The 24,456-nt window shown below is 53.0% G+C and overlaps 1 protein-coding gene and 1 long non-coding RNA gene across 2 annotated transcripts; both read left to right on the top strand.

Moving 5' to 3' along the window:
• Positions 1-4,286: 4,286 nt before the first annotated feature.
• On the top strand, positions 4,287-5,038 carry LOC140368982 (uncharacterized). The gene is made up of 2 exons (XR_011928211.1): positions 4,287-4,408; positions 4,886-5,038. It is a non-coding gene; the product is annotated as an uncharacterized lncRNA (long non-coding RNA).
• A 2,115-nt stretch (positions 5,039-7,153) lies between these two features.
• Positions 7,154-20,479, top strand: fads6 (fatty acid desaturase 6). Its single transcript, XM_072456790.1, is given in 5 exon segments — positions 7,154-7,681; positions 17,554-17,687; positions 17,902-18,108; positions 19,491-19,673; positions 20,312-20,479. Coding segments are annotated over 5 exon segments (1,131 nt in total). The 5' UTR covers positions 7,154-7,242.
• Positions 20,480-24,456: the final 3,977 nt, after the last annotated feature.

The following is a 24,456-nucleotide window of genomic DNA, read 5'->3' as shown; positions in this document are numbered from 1 at the left end:
GGGGCGCTCTCCTCACGCTCTCTCCTCCAGGGGGCGCTCTCCTCACGCTCTCTCCTCCAGGGGGCGCTCTCCTCACGCTCTCTCTCCTCCAGGGGGCGCTCTCCTCACGCTCTCTCCTCCAGGGGGCGCTCTCCTCACGCTCTCTCTCCTCCAGGGGGCGCTCTCCTCACGCTCTCTCCTCCAGGGGGCGCTCTCCTCACGCTCTCTCTCCTCCAGGGGGCGCTCTCCTCACGCTCACGCTCTCTCCTCCAGGGGGCGCTCTCCTCGCGCTCTCTCCTCCAGGGGGCGCTCTCCTCGCGCTCTCTCCTCCAGGGGGCGCTCTCCTCGCGCTCACGCTCTCTCCTCCAGGGGGCGCTCTCCTCGCGCTCACGCTCTCTCCTCCAGGGGGCGCTCTCCTCGCGCTCTCTCCTCCAGGGGGCGCTCTCCTCGCGCTCACGCTCTCTCCTCCAGGGGGCGCTCTCCTCACGCTCTCTCCTCCAGGGGGCGCTCTCCTCACGCTCTCTCCTCCAGGGGGCGCTCTCCTCACGCTCTCTCTCCTCCAGGGGGCGCTCTCCTCACGCTCTCTCCTCCAGGGGGCGCTCTCCTCACGCTCTCTCTCCTCCAGGGGGCGCTCTCCTCACGCTCTCTCTCCTCCAGGGGGCGCTCTCCTCACGCTCTCTCCTCCAGGGGGCGCTCTCCTCACGCTCACGCTCTCTCCTCCAGGGGGCGCTCTCCTCGCGCTCTCTCCTCCAGGGGGCGCTCTCCTCGCGCTCTCTCCTCCAGGGGGCGCTCTCCTCACGCTCTCTCCTCCAGGGGGCGCTCTCCTCACGCTCTCTCCTCCAGGGGGCGCTCTCCTCACGCTCTCTCCTCCAGGGGGCGCTCTCCTCACGCTCTCTCTCCTCCAGGGGGCGCTCTCCTCACGCTCTCTCCTCCAGGGGGCGCTCTCCTCACGCTCTCTCCTCCAGGGGGCGCTCTCCTCACGCTCTCTCCTCCAGGGGGCGCTCTCCTCACGCTCTCTCCTCCAGGGGGCGCTCTCCTCACGCTCTCTCTCCTCCAGGGGGCGCTCTCCTCGCTCTCTCTCCTCCAGGGGGCGCTCTCCTCGCGCTCTCTCCTCCAGGGGGCGCTCTCCTCACGCTCTCTCCTCCAGGGGGCGCTCTCCTCGCGCTCTCTCCTCCAGGGGACGCTCTCCTCGCGCTCTCTCCTCCAGGGGGCGCTCTCCTCACGCTCTCTCCTCCAGGGGGCGCTCTCCTCACGCTCTCTCCTCCAGGGGGCGCTCTCCTCGCGCTCTCCTCACGCTCTCTCCTCCAGGGGGCGCTCTCCTCACGCTCTCTCTCCTCCAGGGGGCGCTCTCCTCACGCTCTCTCCTCCAGGGGGCGCTCTCCTCGCGCTCTCTCCTCCAGGGGGCGCTCTCCTCGCGCTCTCTCCTCCAGGGGGCGCTCTCCTCGCGCTCTCTCCTCCAGGGGGCGCTCTCCTCGCGCTCTCCTCACGCTCTCTCCTCCAGGGGGCGCTCTCCTCACGCTCTCTCTCCTCCAGGGGGCGCTCTCCTCACGCTCTCTGCTCCAGGGGGCGCTCTCCTCGCGCTCTCTCCTCCAGGGGGCGCTCTCCTCGCGCTCTCTCCTCCAGGGGGCGCTCTCCTCGCGCTCTCTCCTCCAGGGGGCGCTCTCCTCACGCTCTCTCCTCCAGGGGGCGCTCTCCTCGCGCTCTCTCCTCCAGGGGGCGCTCTCCTCGCGCTCTCCTCACGCTCTCTCCTCCAGGGGGCGCTCTCCTCACGCTCTCTCTCCTCCAGGGGGCGCTCTCCTCACGCTCTCTCCTCCAGGGGGCGCTCTCCTCACGCTCTCTCCTCCAGGGGGCGCTCTCCTCACGCTCTCTCTCCTCCAGGGGGCGCTCTCCTCACGCTCTCTCCTCCAGGGGGCGCTCTCCTCACGCTCTCTCCTCCAGGGGGCGCTCTCCTCACGCTCTCTCCTCCAGGGGGCGCTCTCCTCACGCTCTCTCCTCCAGGGGGCGCTCTCCTCACGCTCTCTCTCCTCCAGGGGGCGCTCTCCTCACGCTCTCTCCTCCAGGGGGCGCTCTCCTCGCGCTCTCTCCTCCAGGGGGCGCTCTCCTCACGCTCTCTCCTCCAGGGGGCGCTCTCCTCACGCTCTCTCTCCTCCAGGGGGCGCTCTCCTCACGCTCTCTCCTCCAGGGGGCGCTCTCCTCACGCTCTCTCCTCCAGGGGGCGCTCTCCTCACGCTCTCTCTCCTCCAGGGGGCGCTCTCCTCACGCTCTCTCCTCCAGGGGGCGCTCTCCTCACGCTCTCTCCTCCAGGGGGCGCTCTCCTCACGCTCTCTCCTCCAGGGGGCGCTCTCCTCACGCTCTCTCTCCTCCAGGGGGCGCTCTCCTCACGCTCTCTCCTCCAGGGGGCGCTCTCCTCACGCTCTCTCCTCCAGGGGGCGCTCTCCTCACGCTCTCTCCTCCAGGGGGCGCTCTCCTCACGCTCTCTCCTCCAGGGGGCGCTCTCCTCACGCTCTCTCCTCCAGGGGGCGCTCTCCTCACGCTCTCTCCTCCAGGGGGCGCTCTCCTCACGCTCTCTCCTCCAGGGGGCGCTCTCCTCGCGCTCTCTCCTCCAGGGGACGCTCTCCTCGCGCTCTCTCCTCCAGGGGGCGCTCTCCTCACGCTCTCTCCTCCAGGGGGCGCTCTCCTCACGCTCTCTCCTCCAGGGGGCGCTCTCCTCGCGCTCTCCTCACGCTCTCTCCTCCAGGGGGCGCTCTCCTCACGCTCTCTCTCCTCCAGGGGGCGCTCTCCTCACGCTCTCTCCTCCAGGGGGCGCTCTCCTCGCGCTCTCTCCTCCAGGGGGCGCTCTCCTCGCGCTCTCTCCTCCAGGGGGCGCTCTCCTCGCGCTCTCTCCTCCAGGGGGCGCTCTCCTCGCGCTCTCCTCACGCTCTCTCCTCCAGGGGGCGCTCTCCTCACGCTCTCTCTCCTCCAGGGGGCGCTCTCCTCACGCTCTCTGCTCCAGGGGGCGCTCTCCTCGCGCTCTCTCCTCCAGGGGGCGCTCTCCTCGCGCTCTCTCCTCCAGGGGGCGCTCTCCTCGCGCTCTCTCCTCCAGGGGGCGCTCTCCTCACGCTCTCTCCTCCAGGGGGCGCTCTCCTCGCGCTCTCTCCTCCAGGGGGCGCTCTCCTCGCGCTCTCCTCACGCTCTCTCCTCCAGGGGGCGCTCTCCTCACGCTCTCTCTCCTCCAGGGGGCGCTCTCCTCACGCTCTCTCCTCCAGGGGGCGCTCTCCTCACGCTCTCTCCTCCAGGGGGCGCTCTCCTCACGCTCTCTCTCCTCCAGGGGGCGCTCTCCTCACGCTCTCTCCTCCAGGGGGCGCTCTCCTCACGCTCTCTCCTCCAGGGGGCGCTCTCCTCACGCTCTCTCCTCCAGGGGGCGCTCTCCTCACGCTCTCTCCTCCAGGGGGCGCTCTCCTCACGCTCTCTCTCCTCCAGGGGGCGCTCTCCTCACGCTCTCTCCTCCAGGGGGCGCTCTCCTCGCGCTCTCTCCTCCAGGGGGCGCTCTCCTCACGCTCTCTCCTCCAGGGGGCGCTCTCCTCACGCTCTCTCTCCTCCAGGGGGCGCTCTCCTCACGCTCTCTCCTCCAGGGGGCGCTCTCCTCACGCTCTCTCCTCCAGGGGGCGCTCTCCTCACGCTCTCTCTCCTCCAGGGGGCGCTCTCCTCACGCTCTCTCCTCCAGGGGGCGCTCTCCTCACGCTCTCTCCTCCAGGGGGCGCTCTCCTCACGCTCTCTCTCCTCCAGGGGGCGCTCTCCTCACGCTCTCTCCTCCAGGGGGCGCTCTCCTCACGCTCTCTCCTCCAGGGGGCGCTCTCCTCACGCTCTCTCCTCCAGGGGGCGCTCTCCTCACGCTCTCTCCTCCAGGGGGCGCTCTCCTCACGCTCTCTCCTCCAGGGGGCGCTCTCCTCACGCTCTCTCCTCCAGGGGGCGCTCTCCTCACGCTCTCTCTCCTCCAGGGGGCGCTCTCCTCACGCTCTCTCCTCCAGGGGGCGCTCTCCTCACGCTCTCTCCTCCAGGGGGCGCTCTCCTCACGCTCTCTCCTCCAGGGGGCGCTCTCCTCACGCTCTCTCCTCCAGGGGGCGCTCTCCTCACGCTCTCTCTCCTCCAGGGGGCGCTCTCCTCACGCTCTCTCCTCCAGGGGGCGCTCTCCTCACGCTCTCTCCTCCAGGGGGCGCTCTCCTCACGCTCTCTCTCCTCCAGGGGGCGCTCTCCTCACGCTCTCTCCTCCAGGGGGCGCTCTCCTCACGCTCTCTCTCCTCCAGGGCTGGTCCCGGGGCTGAACTCATTGGAGGGAAACTGGGAGCACGACCAGGAGCACTTCCTCAACTCACCACTAGAGGTCTTCATGGCCTCGCTGGGACTGGAGGATCTGACCCGGGTCTTCATGAGGGAGGGCCTGGACCTGGAGGTACTGGACCAGGTCTAAACCAGGACTAAACCAGGACTAAACCAGGACTAAACCAGGTCTAAACCAGGACTAAACCAGGACTAAACCAGGACTAAACCAGGTCTAAACCAGGTCTAAACCAGGTCTAAACCAGGACTAAACCAGGTCTAAACCAGGTCTAAACCAGGACTAAACCAGGTCTAAACCAGGACTAAACCAGGACTAAACCAGGACTAAACCAGGTCTAAACCAGGTCTAAACCAGGACTAAACCAGGTCTAAACCAGGACTAAACCAGGTCTAAACCAGGACTAAACCAGGACTAAACCAGGTCTAAACCAGGACTAAACCAGGACTAAACCAGGACTAAACCAGGTCTAAACCAGGTCTAAACCAGGTCTAAACCAGGACTAAACCAGGTCTAAACCAGGACTAAACCAGGTCTAAACCAGGTCTAAACCAGGACTAAACCAGGTCTAAACCCGGTCTTGCTCCTCAGGCGTTGCTGCTGTGCACGGACGATGACCTGAGCTTCGTGCACATTCCTCTGGGGCTCAAGAAGAAGATCATGGACGCCCTCAACAGGAGACTGGAGGTACTGCAGCTGATGCCAGGGCCCCTGGAGGACACAGCACTCTGAGGACTACAAACATGGAGGAGTACAAACATGGAGGAGTACAAACATGGAGGACTACAAACATGGAGGAGTACAAACATGGAGGACTACAAACATGGAGGTCTAAAACATGGAGGACTACAAACAAGGAGGTCTAAAACATGGAGGACTACAAATATGGAGGACTACAAACATGGAGGACAACGAACATGAAGGACTACAAACATGGAGGACAACGAACATGAAGGACAACGAACATGAAGGACTACAAACATGGAGGTCTAAAACATGGAGGACTACAAACATGGAGGACAACGAACGTGAAGGACTACAAACATGGAGGACCACGAACATGAAGGACAACGAACATGAAGGGCTGCAAACATGGAGGTCTAAAACATGGAGGACTACAAACATGGAGGACTACAAACATGGAGGACTACAAAAATGGAGGAGTACAAACATGAAGGACTACAAACATGGAGGAGTACAAACATGAAGGACTACAAACATGGGGGACTACAAACATGGAGGAGTACAAACATGAAGGACTACAAACATGGAGGACTACAAACAACAAACACCGAGAACTACAAACAACAAACATGGAGGACTACAAACATAGAGGACTACAAACATGGAGGACTACAAACATGGAGGACTACGAACAACAAACACCAAGAACTACAAACAACAAACATGGAGGACTACAAACATGGAGGACTACAAACATGAAGGACTACAAACATGGAGGACTACGAAAAAACAAACATGGGGGACTACAAACATGGAGGAGTACAAACATGAAGGACTACAAACATGGAGGACTACGAACAACAAACACCAAGAACTACAAACAACAAACATGGAGGACTACAAACATGGAGGACTACAAACAACAAACACCGAGAACTACAAACAACAAACATGGAGGACTACAAACATGGAGGACTACAAACAACAAACACCGAGAACTACAAACAACAAACATGGAGGACTACAAACATGGAGGACTACAAACATGGAGGTCAGGCCTGAACTGGAGACACTGCAGAGTTCTTTTTGCTTTACAGTGTAAATACTGTTATTGTGTGTTTATGTATTTGTTTGTTGACCTGGAAGTGGCATGTGGTGTCTTGCCCAGGGACACAACAGCAGACCTTGTGGTTGGTGGGAAAATGCTTAACGCACTTCAGATGATCGCTCTATTTTATTCATGAAATGATGTTTCCATGTTACAAAGAACTGAAAGTATTTGAGGTTTTATAGTTTGTGTGAAATAAGCAGCGTCTGACACAACCACAAGATCGACTGTTTCATTGTATATTTCAGGTGTAAAATGGATTTGTACATATTTATTCTTTATTTGATACAAATCTTTGTGAAAATGATTTATTACAATGTTTTACACTTTTAATAAAGAACATTGAATACGAATGACATGAAATCATCCTTATTTAAAGAAACTGCAACAAATGTGAATTTGACTTTTAAGGAAAATAACCTGCTGTGCTTTGGTTTATTAAGTTACTCCTAGAATGTCATTAAATTGAGACTATTTTAACTTAAATCATTTTAGACTCTGTTAGTCCTTTATTTAGTCTTGATACGGCCCAGGTTCCGAGAGCAGCTGCTGTAACATCAAGCGTCTTCAGAGTGTGATAAACATCAGCTTCTACATTTAGCCTCCAGCGCGGCCCACCGGCCCACTCACAGCCCGGCCCACTCACAGCCCGGCCCACTCACAGCCCGGCCCACTCACAACCCGGCCCACTCACAGCCCGGCCCACTCACAGCCCGGCCCACTCACAGCCCGGCCCACTCACAGCCCGGCCCACTCATATATATATATATATATATATATATATATATATATATATATATATATATATATATATATATATATATATATATATATATATATATATATATATATATAGTACTTCAGCTTCAGCTTCAACTGACCGGGGATGAGGTCATCAACAATTCATGTGAAACCGGAGCTGGAGCCCGGTCATCACACGCCCCGGGGCCGGTCATCACACGCCCCGGGGCCGGTCATCACACGCCCCGGGGCCGGTCATCACACGCCCCGGGGCCGGTCATCACACGCCCCGGGGCCGGTCATCACACGCCCCGGGGCCGGTCATCGTGATCCAGACTTTGCCCCGAAAACTTTTCTAGAGCGACTTTAAAAGAGGCCGAGCCGCCGCGGGGCCCGCACGGTGCAAAAGTGACCGATGGAGACGCATCATGTCCCGCAGGAGAAGAGGCAGAGCAGCCGCGGAGGAGACACTGAAGTGCGGCTGAGGAGGTGGACTGTGGGCGGCGTGCAGCCCGGGACAGAGGCGCGGGACACCGGGGACAAGAGCGGCGTGCAGCCCGGGACAGAGGCGCGGGACACCGGGGACAAGAGCGGCGTGCAGCCCGGGACAGAGGCGCGGGACACCGGGGACAAGAGCGGCGTGCAGCCCGGGACAGAGGCGCGGGACACCGGGGACAAGAGCGGCGTGCAGCCCGGGACAGAGGCGCGGGACACCGGGGACAAGGCCCGGGAGGAGAGCCTGATGCTGGAGCTGAACCGGCTGGTGCAGCAGGAGCTGAGCGGCTGCAGCTGGTGGGAGCTCCGCGGGAAAGACTGCTCCATCCTCGGCCTCGCGCTCGCGGCTCTGGCCCCGGGTAAAAGTCTCTTTTTCTGCTTTTCTGGTCAGACTCAGGTCGGATTCGCGCCTCTGCAGACACGTGACTATATTTGTATTATTATCATAACGCACCAATTATAACACAATAAGAGTAATTACTTATCTTTTTAATTGAGCCAAAAAAGTGACATTTATAAAGAAAACATGACTTAAATGTGGCACTTTCTTTCTTTCTTTTTCTGTGCGTCACGATCATAAACTGTAAAGTCTAAGGTTAAAAACTGACATCTATTTTGTGTTTTTAGGGTGAAAAATTATGACAAAAATAATTTCTTGATATTTTAAGTGATTTTCCTGATGATTCTATTCAGACAATGAGAGTTAAATGTGTTAAAAGTCTGTTTATCAGGATCAAGTGTCATAATAATGATAAAGTGCATCAATACCACAGAGATTTCACGTTATGTCTGTGATGTAACCGACTTTTAATGACCTTTAATGACCTTTAATGACCTTTGACCCCGTGACCTGTGTTTCCTTATCACTCGTTCGGTGAAAAGTGGTGTAGTGTTAAGGTCATTGTTCAGATTTATGAATGAGATAAAACACTGATCATAAGGGTCGTGAAGAGGCGGGGCTTATGGCGGTGGAGAGGCGGGGCTTATGACGGTGGGGCTTATGGCGGTGGAGAGGCGGGGCTTATGGCGGTGGAGAGGCGGGGCTTATGACGGTGGAGAGGCGGGGCTTATTCGTTTTACAGTAAAAGTCTTTAAAGTCTAGAAGTCTCTGGAGCTGTTTCTGTTCTTCACGTTTTAGATTAACTCTGACGATTCTCACAATTAACATTTCAGATGAATAATATCTATATGTCATATCTATATGTCATATCTATATGTCATATCTATATGTCATATCTATATGTCATATCTATATGTCATATCTATATGTCATATCTATATGTCATCCAGAGTCCAGGGCCAGATCTGGAGTCGGGTCCTACACAGAGGATAACTAAACTAAACTAAACTAAACTAAACTAAACTAAACTAAACTAAACTAAAACAAGTCGAGAATAAAGTCATTCATTAATGACTTTATTCTCATTAAATAAGGAGAAAAATCTCATAATTTAAAGAGAATAAAGTCAGATTCACGGTTCACTTTCAGCACCATGTTACAGGCTCCTCCCCCCAGTGTTGCATCATGGGACAGTCCAGTAACAGCTGTGTTTACACACACACACACACACACACAGTGTCTGCGGGCTCCTCCTCCTGTCTGCAGGCTCCTCCTCCTGTCTGCAGGCTCCTCCTCCTGTCTGCAGGCTCCTCCTCCTGTCTCCGGGCTCCTCCTCCTGTCTGCAGGCTCCTCCTCCTGTCTGCGGGCTCCTCCTCCTGTCTGCGGGCTCCTCCTCCTGTCTGCGGGCTCCTCCTCCTGTCTCCGGGCTCCTCCTCCTGTCTGCAGGCTCCTCCTCCTGTCTGCGGGCTCCTGTCTGCGGGCTCCTCCTCCTGTCTGCAGGCTCCTCCTCCTGTCTGCAGGCTCCTCCTCCTGTCTCCGGGCTCCTCCTCCTGTCTGCAGGCTCCTCCTCCTGTCTGCGGGCTCCTCCTCCTGTCTGCGGGCTCCTCCTCCTGTCTGCAGGCTCCTCCTCCTGTCTCCGGGCTCCTCCTCCTGTCTGCAGGCTCCTCCTCCTGTCTGCGGGCTCCTCCTCCTGTCTGCGGGCTCCTCCTCCTGTCTGCGGGCTCCTCCTCCTGTCTGCGGGCTCCTCCTCCTGTCTGCGGGCTCCTCCTCCTGTCTGCGGGCTCCTCCTCCTGTCTGCGGGCTCCTCCTCCTGTCTGCGGGCTCCTCCTCCTGTCTGCGGGCTCCTCCTCCTGTCTGCGGGCTCCTCCTCCTGTCTGCAGGCTCCTCCTCCTGTCTGCAGGCTCCTCCTCCTGTCTCCGGGCGGCTGTGGCTCGGGGCACGGCTGCTGTTTGAGGCCTGGTGCATTATGGGTCCATCGTGGAGAAAGTAAAGCGTTTATCCAACAGTTTGAACGATGCGACACAGGAAAGTGTCTCGTCTTGTAATAAACACGTAACACATGGTTTTAAAGACCAGGAAAGACTTTAACATCTATTTTAGACTTTTATGTCGTTCTAAACTGTCAACTCATCCAAGCCCTGACCGTGGTGCTGACCGTGGTCCTGACCATGGTCCTGACCGTGGTGCTGTGGTCCTGACCGTGGCCCTGACCGTGGTCCTGACCGTGGTCCTGACCATGGTCCTGACCGTGGTGCTGTGGTCCTGACCGTGGCCCTGACCATGGTCCTGACCGTGGTCCTGACCATGGTCCTGACCGTGGTGCTGTGGTCCTGACCGTGGCCCTGACCATGGTCCTGACCGTGGTGCTGACCGTGGTGCTGTGGTGCTGACCGTGGTCCTGACCGTGGTCCTGACCGTGGTCCTGACCGTGGTTCTAACCGTTGTCCTGACCGTGGTGCTGACCGTGGTCCTGACCGTGGTGCTGACCGTGGTCCTGACCGTGGTGCTGACCGTGGTTCTGACCGTGGTCCTGACCGTGGTCCTGACCGTGGTGCTGACCGTGGTTCTGACCGTGGTTCTGACCGTGGTCCTGACCGTGGTGCTGACCGTGGTCCTGACCGTGGTCCTGACCGTGGTCCTGACCGTGGTGCTGACCGTGGTTCTGACCGTGGTCCTGACCGTTGTCCTGACTGTGGTGCTGGAAGTGAACTGCTCACGTCACTTTGAATCGGCCCAAACTACGACTTTTTTCTCGTTAATTAAGGAGTTTTTTAAATCATTACTTAATGACTTTTTTCTCGTTATTTAATGGGGTTAATGTCGTTAATTTACGACTTTTTTCTCATCAGGCTGCCCCAAATAAATTGTCTGTTTGCTGTAACCCGACCCACCATTTTTTAAGTGGGAAGGAACGTAAATTCTTATTTATTTTTACTTTAAAGCATAAAAAATTCCAAATTTGTTTATAGAATTTAATGATAATTTGCCTATGAAATTAAGTTAATATTATCATTTATTGCTACTGTAAATGTACAAAACAAAAAAATTAATAAGTCCATCCAATAAACTATTTTTGTACAGGACAAATGATTTTATTTTTTTGGCCATTTTCATGTCGTAGAATCGTCGACGTCTTGATCATCATATATGACAAATTCTGCATATTTCAGCCACTGTCGAATCCCGTTTTTTCTATTCTGCCAGTGACACGCAGTGACCGCCAGGGGTCAGTGACCTCCAGGGGTCAGTGACCTCCAGGGGTCAGTGACCTCCAGGGGTCAGGCTTCAACAGACAATGACTTGAACGTTCTCTGCTCGCGTTAAGTTTAATTTTCATTTCTTTTTCGGCTTCGTAATATTTTTAGCGAGTTCCAGTGATACAAAATTATTGAACACGGCGCTTTTTTGAAAAAACGGGCGGTGAGTCGGCGAAATATAAGAAAAATAAAAGAATTTGGCATAATTTTGACAAAATGCTGATATTTTTTTTTCCAGTCGGCTATAATTTAGACGGCTCGGTCGGGTTACGGCAAACAGACATATTATTTTGCTTAATTAACGTCTTTTTTCTCATGAATGACTTTGTTCTGGTCGTGCAGCGACCTTTGACCTGTAGCTCCAGCTCAAGGTCGTTATGTCACACAAACTTTACTGATGGTGGTGGAAACAGCAGCTCAAACATCATAAACGACTTATTCATTATTATTAATCCACAAGTTTGGAAAAGCTTCATTGTTATCCAGTCGTCCTCGAACACGTCCTCAAACATGTCCTCAAACACGTCCTCAAACACGTCCTCGAACACGTCCTCAAACATGTCCTCAAACACGTCCTCAAACACGTCCTCAAACACGTCCTCAAACACGTCCTCAAACACGTCCTCAAACATGTCCTCAAACACGTCCTCTAACACGTCCTCAAACACGTCCTCAAACACGTCCTCAAACACGTCCTCAAACACGTCCTCAAACACGTCCTCAAACATGTCCTCAAACACGTCCTCAAACACGTCCTCAAACACGTCCTCAAACATGTCCTCAAACACGTCCTCTAACACGTCCTCAAACACGTCCTCAAACATGTCCTCAAACACGTCCTCGAACACGTCCTCAAACACGTCCTCAAACATGTCCTCAAACACGTCCTCGAACACGTCCTCAAACACGTCCTCAAACATGTCCTCAAACACGTCCTCAAACACGTCCTCGAACACGTCCTCAAACATGTCCTCAAACACGTCCTCAAACACGTCCTCAAACACGTCCTCAAACATGTCCTCAAACACGTCCTCTAACACGTCCTCAAACACGTCCTCAAACATGTCCTCAAACACGTCCTCGAACACGTCCTCAAACATGTCCTCAAACACGTCCTCAAACATGTCCTCGAACACGTCCTCGAACACGTCCTCAAACATGTCCTCAAACACGTCCTCAAACACGTCCTCAAACACGTCCTCAAACACGTCCTCTAACACGTCCTCAAACACGTCCTCAAACATGTCCTCTAACACGTCCTCAAACACGTCCTCAAACACGTCCTCAAACATGTCCTCAAACACGTCCTCGAACACGTCCTCAAACATGTCCTCTAACACGTCCTCAAACACGTCCTCAAACACGTCCTCAAACACGTCCTCAAACATGTCCTCAAACACGTCCATGTCCACGTCCTCAAACACGTCCACGTCCTGGAACACATCCTCAAACATGTCCTCAAACACGTCCACGTCCTCGAACACGTCCTCGAACACGTCCTCAAACACGTCCTCAAACACGTCCTCGAACACGTCCTCGAACACGTCCTCGAACACGTCCTCGAACACGTCCTGGAACACGTCCTGGAACACGTCCTCTAACACGTCCTCAAACACGTCCTCAAACACGTCCTCAAACACGTCCTCAAACATGTCCTCAAACACGTCCTCGAACACGTCCTCAAACATGTCCTCAAACACGTCCTCAAACACGTCCTCAAACACGTCCTCAAACACGTCCTCTAACACGTCCTCAAACACGTCCTCAAACATGTCCTCTAACACGTCCTCAAACACGTCCTCAAACACGTCCTCAAACACGTCCTCGAACACGTCCTCAAACATGTCCTCAAACACGTCCTCAAACACGTCCTCAAACACGTCCTCAAACATGTCCTCAAACACGTCCTCGAACACGTCCTCAAACATGTCCTCAAACACGTCCTCAAACACGTCCTCAAACACGTCCTCAAACACGTCCTCTAACACGTCCTCAAACACGTCCTCAAACATGTCCTCTAACACGTCCTCAAACACGTCCTCAAACACGTCCTCAAACACGTCCTCGAACACGTCCTCGAACACGTCCTCGAACACGTCCTCAAACACGTCCTCAAACACGTCCTCAAACATGTCCTCAAACACGTCCATGTCCACGTCCTCAAACACGTCCACGTCCTGGAACACATCCTCAAACATGTCCTCAAACACGTCCACGTCCTCGAACACGTCCTCGAACACGTCCTCAAACACGTCCTCGAACACGTCCTCGAACACGTCCTCGAACACGTCCTCGAACACGTCCTCGAACACGTCCTGGAACACGTCCTGGAACACGTCCTCAAACACGTCCTCAAACACGTCCTGGAACACGTCCTGGAACACGTCCTCAAACATGTCCTCTAACACGTCCTCAAACACGTCCTCAAACATGTCCTCAAACATGTCCTCAAACATGTCCACAAACATGTCCACGTCCACGTCCTGGAACACGTCCTCAAACAGGTCCTCAAACACGTCCTCGAACATGTCCTCAAACATGTCCTCAAACATGTCCTCAAACACGTCCTCAAACACGTCCTCAAACACGTCCTCTAACACGTCCTCTAACACGTCCTCAAACATGTCCTCTAACACGTCCTCTAACACGTCCTCAAACACGTCCTCTAACACGTCCTCTAACACGTCCTCAAACACGTCCTCAAACACGTCCTCAAACACGTCCTCAAACATGTCCTCAAACACGTCCTCGAACACGTCCTCAAACATGTCCTCAAACACGTCCTCAAACACGTCCTCAAACACGTCCTCGAACACGTCCTGGAACACGTCCTCGAACACGTCCTCGAACACGTCCTCGAACATGTCCACGTCCACGTCCTGGAACACGTCCTCGAACACGTCCTCGAACACGTCCTCGAACACGTCCACGAACACGTCCTCGAACACGTCCTCGAACATGTCCACGTCCACTTCCTGGAACACGTCCTCGAACACGTCCTCGAACACGTCCTCGAACACGTCCACGTCCACGTCCTGGAACACGTCCTTGAACACGTCCTCGAACACGTCCTCGAACACGTCCACGTCCACGTCCTGGAACACGTCCTTGAACACGTCCTCGAACACGTCCTCGAACACGTCCTCAAACACGTCCTCAAACACGTCCTCAAACACGTCCTCCAACACGTCCTCGAACACGTCCTCGAACATGTCCACGTCCTCGAACACGTCCTCGAACACGTCCTCAAACACGTCCTCAAACACGTCCTCGAACACGTCCTGGAACACGTCCTGGAACACGTCCACGTCCTGGAACACGTCCTGAAACACGTCCTCGAACACGTCCACGTCTTCAAACACGTCCTCGAACACGTCCTCGAACACGTCCTGGAACACGTCCTCAAACACGTCCTCGAACACGTCCTTAAACACGTCCTCAAACACGTCCTCGAACACATCCTCGCAACGTCCTCAAACACGTCCTGGAACACGTCCACGTCCTCGAACACGTCCTCGAACACGTCCTCGAACACGTCCTCAAACACGTCCTCAAACACGTCCTCAAACACGTCCTCAAACACGTCCTCCAACATGTCCTCCAACACATCCTCGAACACGTTCACGTCCTCGAACACGTCCTCAAACACGTCCTCAAACACGTCCTCAAACACGTCCTCAAACACGTCCTCCAACATGTCCTCCAACACATCCTCGAACACGTTCACGTCCTCGAACACGTCCTCGAACACGTCCTCGAACATGTCCACGTCCTCGAACACGTCCTCGAACACGTCCTCGAACACGTCCTCAAACACGTCCTCAAACACGTCCTCCAACATGTCCTCCAACACATCCTCGAACACGTCCACGTCCACGTCCTCGAACACGTCCTCGAACACGTCCTCGAACATGTCCACGTCCTCGAACACGTCCTCGAACACGTCCTCGAACACGTCCTCAAACACGTCCTCAAACACGTCCTCGAACACGTCCTCGAACACGTCCTGGAACACGTCCACGTCCTCGAACACGTCCACGTCTTCAAACACGTCCTCGAACACGTCCTCGAACACGTCCTCGAACACGTCCTCAAACACGTCCTCGAACACGTCCTCAAACACGTCCTCAAACACGTCCTCGAACACGTCCTCGAACACGTCCTGGAACACGTCCACGTCCTGGAACACGTCCTCGAACACGTCCTGCAGTTTCCTGGAGCGTGAGCTACAGTTTGCATGTTCTGCCTGTGACGGTACTGATCCTGAGCCAAGTTCAACTTTCACTTTATCTTGTCAGCTCTGCACACGCCTCATGAACCTCTGACCTTTGACCTCTGACGACCTTTGAAGCCTTTATCTCTGAGGCAGAGCTCGTGTTTTCACTGCACAAGAAAAACAGCTTCTGCTTCTTTGAACTTCTTTTGTCCAGTTTAAACTTTGCACATTTTACCTACGAAAAACTTAAACCGGATCTCCAGAAGTACAAGTACGCTCCTGAAGTACGCTCCTGAAGTACGCTCCCTGAAGTACGCTCCTGAAGTACGCTCCTGAAGTACGCTCCTGAAGTACGCTCCTGAAGTACGCTCCTGAAGTACGCTCCTGAAGTACGCTCCCTGAAGTACGCTCCCTGAAGTACGCTCCTGAAGTACGCTCCTGAAGTACGCTCCCTGAAGTACGCTCCTGAAGTACGCTCCTGAAGTACGCTCCTGAAGTACGCTCCTGAAGGACACTAATGAAGTACGCTCCTGAAGTACGCTCCTGAAGTACGCTCCTGAAGTACACTAATGAAGTACGCTCCTGAAGTACACTAATGAAGTACGCTCCTGAAGTACGCTCCTGAAGTACGCACCTGAAGTACGCTCCTGAAGTACACTAATGAAGTACGCTCCTGAAGTACGCTCATGAAGTACGCTCCTGAAGTACGCTCCTGAAGTACGCTCCCTGAAGTACGCTCCTGAATTACGCTCCTGAAGTACGCTCCTGAAGTACGCTCCGGAAGTACGCTAATGAAGTACGCTCCTGAAGTACGCTCCTGAAGAACGCTCCTGAAGTACGCTAATGAAGTACGCTCCGGAAGTACGCTCCGGAAGTACGCTCCTGAAGTACGCTCCTGAAGTACGCTCCTGAATTACGCTCCTGAAGTACGCTCCTGAAGGACACTAATGAAGTACGCTCCTGAAGTACACTAATGAAGTACGCTCCTGAAGTACACTAATGAAGTACGCTCCTGAAGTACGCTCCTGAAGTACACTAATGAAGTACGCTCCGGAAGTACGCTCCGGAAGTACGCTCCTGAAGTACGCTCCTGAAGGACACTAATGAAGTACGCTCCTGAAGTACGCTCCTGAAGTACGCTCCTGAATTACGCTCCTGAAGTACGCTCCTGAAGGACACTAATGAAGTACGCTCCTGAAGTACACTAATGAAGTACGCTCCTGAAGTACGCTCCTGAAGTACACTAATGAAGTACGCTCCTGAAGTACGCTCCTGAAGTACGCACCTGAAGTACGCTCCTGAAGTACACTAATGAAGTACGCTCCTGAAGTACGCTCATGAAGTACGCTCCTGAAGTACGCTCCTGAAGTACGCTCCCTGAAGTACGCTCCTGAATTACGCTCCTGAAGTACGCTCCTGAAGTACGCTCCGGAAGTACGCTAATGAAGTACGCTCCTGAAGTACGCTCCTGAAGAACGCTCCTGAAGTACGCTAATGAAGTACGCTCCGGAAGTACGCTCCGGAAGTACGCTCCTGAAGTACGCTCCTGAAGTACGCTCCTGAATTACGCTCCTGAAGTACGCTCCTGAAGGACACTAATGAAGTACGCTCCTGAAGTACACTAATGAAGTACGCTCCTGAAGTACACTAATGAAGTACGCTCCTGAAGTACGCTCCTGAAGTACACTAATGAAGTACGCTCCGGAAGTACGCTCCGGAAGTACGCTCCTGAAGTACGCTCCTGAAGGACACTAATGAAGTACGCTCCTGAAGTACGCTCCTGAAGTATCTATTCTCTGTTTCCATGGCAGGAGTTTTTAGGCCCAGATACAAAGTTCTGATGATGATGTTTGTTAAAGACGTTTAAGGTTCAGATGTTACGTTCTGCTTTCTCTCATCTCAGGGTTCCTCCTCCTCCTCCTCCTCCTCCTCCTCCTCCTGCTCCTCCTGCTCCTGCTCCTCCTGCTCCTCCTTCTCCTCCTGCTCCTCCTTCTCCTCCTGCTCCTCTTCCTCCTGCTCCTCCTCTTCCTCCTTCTCCTCCTCCTCCTGCTCCTCCTCCTCCTCCTCCTCCTCCTGCTCCTCCTTCTCCTCCTGCTCCTCTTCCTCCTGCTCCTCCTCTTCCTCCTGCTCCTCCTCCTCCTTCTCCTCCTCCTCCTGCTCCTCCTCCTCCTTCTCCTCCTCCTCCTGCTCCTCCTCCTCCTCCTGCTCCTCCTGCTCCTGCTCCTCCTCCTCTTCCTCCTGCTCCTCCTGCTCCTCCTCCTCCTCCTCCTGCTCCTCCTGCTCCTGCTCCTCCTCCTCTTCCTCCTGCTCCTCCTCCTCCTCCTGCTCCTCCTCCTCTTCCTCCTGCTCCTCCTCCTCCTCCTGCTCCTCCTCCTCCTCCTGCTCCTCCTCCTCCTCCGCTGCTCCTCCTCCTCCTGCTCCTCCTCCTCCTCCGCTGCTCCTCGCTCCTGCTCTTCTTCGTGGGTTTGCTGCTTCTCGGAGCGTCTCATGCTGTGGTCACAGTGAAAGGAGCTCATCTGGCCAGTCACTCTGTTCTGACCAGCTCTTCACTGGTCAGAACACAGGGAGGGCATCTGACACAGGGAGGGCATCTGACACAGGGAGGGCATCTGACACAGGGAGGGCATCTGACACGGGGAGGGCATCTGACACGGGGAGGGCACCTGACACGGGGAGGGCATCTGACACGGGGAGGGCATCTGACACAGGGAGGGCATCTGACACGGGGAGGGCATCTGACACAGGGAGGGCATCTGACACAGGGAGGGCATCTGACGTCTTTTCCAGGCGTGCGGTGCGTTCAGTGCAGACGCGGCGGTCCACGCCCACCTGAAGTTCCATCACGCCCACACAAACGTCCTGGGTCTCGGAGACTCGTCCATGTGGAAAGTCCCAGGTCTGAGCCGCGCCCTTTACCTGTTCGTCGCTCCGTTAGCCCTGCCCGTCATCACCCCGCTGGTGGCTCTAGGTACTGCACCCACACACTCATGCCCAAAATCACAACAGGGAGTTGGCAATGTCCAAGCATCCCGTGTCCTAAGACACATGTCCCAGGGTCCCCTGTCCTTAGACCCTCCTTCTGTCCTTAGACCCTCCTTCTGTCCTTAGACCCTCCCTCTGTCCTTAGACCCTCCCTCTGTCCTTAGACCCTCCCTCTGTCCTTAGACCCTCCTTCTGTCCTTCTGTCCTTAGACCCTCCCTCTGTCCTTAGACCCTCCCTCTGTCCTTAGACCCTCCCTCTGTCCTTAGACCCTCCCTCTGTCCTTAGACCCTCCTTCTCGGCCAAACCTCTCGCTGAAAAAGTATAAACCTGGAGAAGTTCCACATGAAGGAGAGATCTGACTCTCACAGACGAGAGAGAGACAGTGGAGCTGGAGCCACTCAGGAGGAGAACCGGTTCTTCAGGAGGAGAACCGGTTCTTCAGGAGGAGAACCGATTCTTCAGGAGGAGAACCGGTTCTTCAGGAGGAGAACCGGTTCTTCAGGAGGAGAACCGGTTCTTCAGGAGGAGAACCGGTTCTTCAGGAGGAGAACCGGTTCTTCAGGAGGAGAACCAGTTCTTCAGGAGGAGAACCAGTTCTTCAGGAGGAGAACCAGTTCTTCAGGAGGAGAACCAGTTCTTCCAGCAGATGAGGAACTGTTCATCTGGAGTAGAGAGTGTTTCTCCAGGATCATCTGGATCCACATCATGGATGTGTCTGTTTCACTCTCAGGAAGTGAGAGATTGATTTGATTTGATTTGATTTGATTTGATTTGAGAGAAGAAGAAGAAAAGACAATGAACAAACACAAGTGAAATGAAATATGAAATATAGTTTGATAGAAGAAGTGTTTATCAGAGGACAGAGCTCGTACTTCCCTCAGAGTTGCTGCTAGGGCAGCGGAGCTGAAATTGTAGCTTTATATTTCTGTTCCTCACTGGCCTGAGCATAAGTCATTTGTCTGGACTTAAATGAAGAGACTGTGTTGCCTCTTCAACATGGACAGGACTCCACCTCCTACTGTGCTTTTAGAGACTCTTGGGACCAGCATGTTGAGAGTGAAGAGCTCTGATTGGATGAGATGGTTCTAGAGCATCTTTTAGGTAGGATGGGGCGTGTCATTTATGGCTTTGTAAATCAGGAGGAGGAGTTTAAATGTGATTCTAAACAGGAGCCAGTGAAGAGACTCCAGCACCAGCGTAATGTGCTTCTTCTTTTAGTTCCTGTTGTAATCTTGCTGCTGCATTTTGAACCAGTTAAAGCTTTTTATGGAGCTTTTAGGACACGCTGTGAGCAGGAGTTACAGGAGTGTCACTTCGGACACATGCAGTTTGTCCTGAGTATTGTCTTTATTTTGTCTCTGTTGCGGTCCAGCTGAAGGACCAGCCGCTCGTCTCGTCCGTCCGCACGCTCCTGATGGTTTCTCTGGGCCTGGTGTCTAATCTGTGGCTCCTGCTTCATGTGAGCGGCTTCAGCTCAGTTCTGTCGGCGCTCGGCTGCATGTTCTTCACCAGGAACCTCTTCTCCCTGCCCTACATCCACGTCAACATCTTCCAGGTGTCCCACACGTCCAGCACCTGTCTCACTCCATGTCCTCTCACCTGTCTCACTTCATGTTCTCACCTGTCTCACTCTGTGTCCTCTCACATGTCTCACTCCATGTCCTCTCACATGTCTCACTCTGTCCTCTCACATGTCTCACTCCATGTTCTCTCACATGTCTCACTCTGTCCTCTCACATGTCTCACTCCATGTTCTCTCACATGTCTCACTCTGTCCTCTCACATGTCTCACTCTGTGTCCTCTCACATGTCTCACTCTGTGTCCTCTCACATGTCTCACTCCACGTTCTCTCACCTGTCTCACTCTGTGTCCTCTCACATGTCTCACTCTGTGTCCTCTCACATGTCTCACTCCATGTTCTCTCACATGTCTCACTCTGTCCTCTCACATGTCTCACTCTGTGTCCTCTCACCTGTCTCACTCTGTGTCCTCTCACCTGTCTCACTCTGTGTCCTCTCACATGTCTCACTCTGTGTCCTCTCACATGTCTCACTCTGTGTCCTCTCACATGTCTCACTCCACGTTCTCTCACATGTCTCACTCTGTGTCCTCTCACCTGTCTCACTCCATGTCCTCTCACAAGTGTCTCACTCATGTCCTCTCACATGTCTCACTCCATATGTCTCCTGCAGCACATCGGTCTGTCCATGTTCTCTCCGGAGCAAAGACCAAAGCGGATCTTCCAGATGAGCCACGGTGTCCTGAACCAGTCCAGAAACCTGGTCCTGGACTGGATTTTTGGACATTCTCTGATCAACTGCCACATCGAGCACCACCTGTTCCCCAAGCTGTATGTCTAAACCAGGTCTAAACCAGGTCTAAACCAGGTCTAAACCAGGTCTAAACCAGGTCTAAACCAGGTCTAAACCAGGTCTAAACCAGGTCTAAACCAGGTCTAAACCAGGACTAAACCAGGTCTAAACCAGGACTAAACCAGGTCTAAACCAGGTCTAAACCAGGACTAAACCAGGTCTAAACCAGGTCTAAACCAGGTCTAAACCAGGTCTAAACCAGGTCTAAACCAGGTCTAAACCAGGACTAAACCAGGTCTAAACCAGGTCTAAACCAGGTCTAAACCAGGTCTAAACCAGGTCTAAACCAGGTCTAAACCAGGACTAAACCAGGTCTAAACCAGGTCTAAACCAGGACTAAACCAGGTCTAAACCAGGTCTAAACCAGGTCTAAACCAGGTCTAAACCAGGTCTAAACCAGGACTAAACCAGGTCTAAACCAGGTCTAAACCAGGTCTAAACCAGGTCTAAACCAGGTCTAAACCAGGACTAAACCAGGACTAAACCAGGACTAAACCAGGTCTAAACCAGGTCTAAACCAGGTCTAAACCAGGTCTAAACCAGGACTAAACCAGGACTAAACCAGGTCTAAACCAGGTCTAAACCAGGTCTAAACCAGGACTAAACCAGGACTAAACCAGGTCTAAACCAGGTCTAAACCAGGTCTAAACCAGGACTAAACCAGGTCTAAACCAGGTCTAAACCAGGTCTAAACCAGGTCTAAACCAGGACTAAACCAGGTCTAAACCAGGTCTAAACCAGGTCTAACCAGGTCTAAACCAGGTCTAAACCAGGACTAAACCAGGTCTAAACCAGGTCTAAACCAGGTCTAAACCAGGTCTAAACCAGGTCTAAACCAGGACTAAACCAGGTCTAAACCAGGTCTAAACCAGGACTAAACCAGGTCTAAACCAGGTCTAAACCAGGACTAAACCAGGTCTAAACCAGGTCTAAACCAGGACTAAACCAGGACTAAACCAGGTCTAAACCAGGGCTAAACCAGGTCTAAACCAGGACTAAACCAGGTCTAAACCAAACCAGGACTAAACCAGGTCTAAACCAGGTCTAAACCAGGACTAAACCAGGTCTAAACCAGTTCTAAACCAGGACTAAACCAGGTCTAAATCAGGTCTAAACCAGGTCTAAACCAGGTCTAAACCAGGACTAAACCAGGTCTAAACCAGGACTAAACCAGGTCTAAACCAGTTCTAAACCAGGACTAAACCAGGTCTAAACCAGGACTAAACCAGGTCTAAACCAGGACTAAACCAGGACTACACCAGGACTAAACCAGGTCTAAACCAGTTCTAAACCAGGACTAAACCAGGTCTAAACCAGGACTAAACCAGGTCTAAACCAGGTCTAAACCAGGTCTAAACCAGGACTAAACCAGGTCTAAACCAGGACTAAACCAGGTCTAAACCAGGACTAAACCAGGTCTAAACCAGGTCTAAACCAGGTCTAAACCAGGTCTAAACCAGGACTAAACCAGGTCTAAACCAGGACTAAACCAGGTCTAAACCAGGTCTAAACCAGGACTAAACCAGGTCTAAACCAGGTCTAAACCAGGTCTAAACCAGGACTAAACCAGGTCTAAACCAGGTCTAAACCAGGACTAAACCAGGTCTAAACCAGGTCTAAACCAGGACTAAACCAGGTCTAAACCAGGACTAAACCAGGTCTAAACCAGGTCTAAACCAGGACTAAACCAGGTCTAAACCAGGTCTAAACCAGGTCTAAACCAGGTCTAAACCAGGACTAAACCAGGTCTAAACCAGGTCTAAACCAGGTCTAAACCAGGACTAAACCAGGTCTAAACCAGGAATAAACCAGGTCTAAACCAGGTCTAAACCAGGACTAAACCAGGTCTAAACCAGGTCTAAACCAGGACTAAACCAGGTCTAAACCAGGGCTAAACCAGGTCTAAACCAGGACTAAACCAGGTCTAAACCAAACCAGGACTAAACCAGGTCTAAACCAGGACTAAACCAGGTCTAAACCAGTTCTAAACCAGGACTAAACCAGGTCTAAATCAGGTCTAAACCAGGTCTAAACCAGGTCTAAACCAGTTCTAAACCAGGACTAAACCAGGTCTAAACCAGGACTAAACCAGGTCTAAACCAGTTCTAAACCAGGACTAAACCAGGTCTAAACCAGGACTAAACCAGGTCTAAACCAGGACTAAACCAGGACTACACCAGGACTAAACCAGGTCTAAACCAGTTCTAAACCAGGACTAAACCAGGTCTAAACCAGGACTAAACCAGGTCTAAACCAGGTCTAAACCAGGTCTAAACCAGGTCTAAACCAGGACTAAACCAGGTCTAAACCAGGTCTAAACCAGGTCTAAACCAGGTCTAAACCAGGACTAAACCAGGTCTAAACCAGGTCTAAACCAGGTCTAAACCAGGACTAAACCAGGTCTAAACCAGGACTAAACCAGGTCTAAACCAGGTCTAAACCAGGTCTAAACCAGGACTAAACCAGGTCTAAACCAGGTCTAAACCAGGTCTAAACCAGGACTAAACCAGGTCTAAACCAGGTCTAAACCAGGTCTAAACCAGGACTAAACCAGGTCTAAACCAGGTCTAAACCAGGTCTAAACCAGGTCTAAACCAGGTCTAAACCAGGTATAAACCAGGACTAAACCAGGTCTAAACCAGGACTAAACCAGGTCTAAACCAGGTCTAAACCAGGTCTAAACCAGGTCTAAACCAGGACTAAACCAGGTCTAAACCAGGACTAAACCAGGTCTAAACCAGGTCTAAACCAGGTCTAAACCAGGTCTAAACCAGGACTAAACCAGGTCTAAACCAGGACTAAACCAGGTCTAAACCAGGTCTAAACCAGGACTAAACCAGGTCTAAACCAGGACTAAACCAGGTCTAAACCAGGTCTAAACCAGGTCTAAACCAGGTCTAAACCAGGACTAAACCAGGTCTAAACCAGGACTAAACCAGGTCTAAACCAGGTCTAAACCAGGACTAAACCAGGTCTAAACCAGGTCTAAACCAGGACTAAACCAGGTCTAAACCAGGTCTAAACCAGGTCTAAACCAGGTCTAAACCAGGACTAAACCAGGTCTAAACCAGGACTAAACCAGGTCTAAACCAGGTCTAAACCAGGTCTAAACCAGGTCTAAACCAGGACTAAACCAGGTCTAAACCAGGACTAAACCAGGTCTAAACCAGGACTAAACCAGGTCTAAACCAGGTCTAAACCAGGTCTAAACCAGGACTAAACCAGGTCTAAACCAGGTCTAAACCAGGTCTAAACCAGGACTAAACCAGGTCTAAACCAGGACTAAACCAGGTCTAAACCAGGTCTAAACCAGGTCTAAACCAGGACTAAACCAGGTCTAAACCAGGTCTAAACCAGGTCTAAACCAGGACTAAACCAGGTCTAAACCAGGTCTAAACCAGGTCTAAACCAGGACTAAACCAGGTCTAAACCAGGTCTAAACCAGGACTAAACCAGGTCTAAACCAGGTCTAAACCAGGTCTAAACCAGGTCTAAACCAGGACTAAACCAGGTCTAAACCAGGTCTAAACCAGGACTAAACCAGGTCTAAACCAGGTCTAAACCAGGTCTAAACCAGGTCTAAACCAGGACTAAACCAGGTCTAAACCAGGTCTAAACCAGGTCTAAACCAGGACTAAACCAGGACTAAACCAGGTCTAAACCAGGACTAAACCAGGTCTAAACCAGGTCTAAACCAGGTCTAAACCAGGTCTAAACCAGGACTAAACCAGGTCTAAACCAGGACTAAACCAGGTCTAAACCAGGTCTAAACCAGGTCTAAACCAGGACTAAACCAGGTCTAAACCAGGTCTAAACCAGGACTAAACCAGGTCTAAACCAGGTCTAAACCAGGTCTAAACCAGGTCTAAACCAGGACTAAACCAGGACTAAACCAGGTCTAAACCAGGTCTAAACCAGGACTAAACCAGGACTAAACCAGGTCTAAACCAGGTCTAAACCAGGTC

Source organism: Eucyclogobius newberryi, unplaced genomic scaffold, assembly GCF_026437365.1.
Source record: "Eucyclogobius newberryi isolate DKJ021-1_F unplaced genomic scaffold, fEucNew1.0.hap1 SCAF_20, whole genome shotgun sequence".
NCBI classification, from domain to species: Eukaryota; Metazoa; Chordata; class Actinopteri; order Gobiiformes; family Gobiidae; genus Eucyclogobius; species Eucyclogobius newberryi.
Note: the sequence above shows the minus strand (reverse complement) of the source record. Positions and strands in the feature narration are given on the sequence as shown.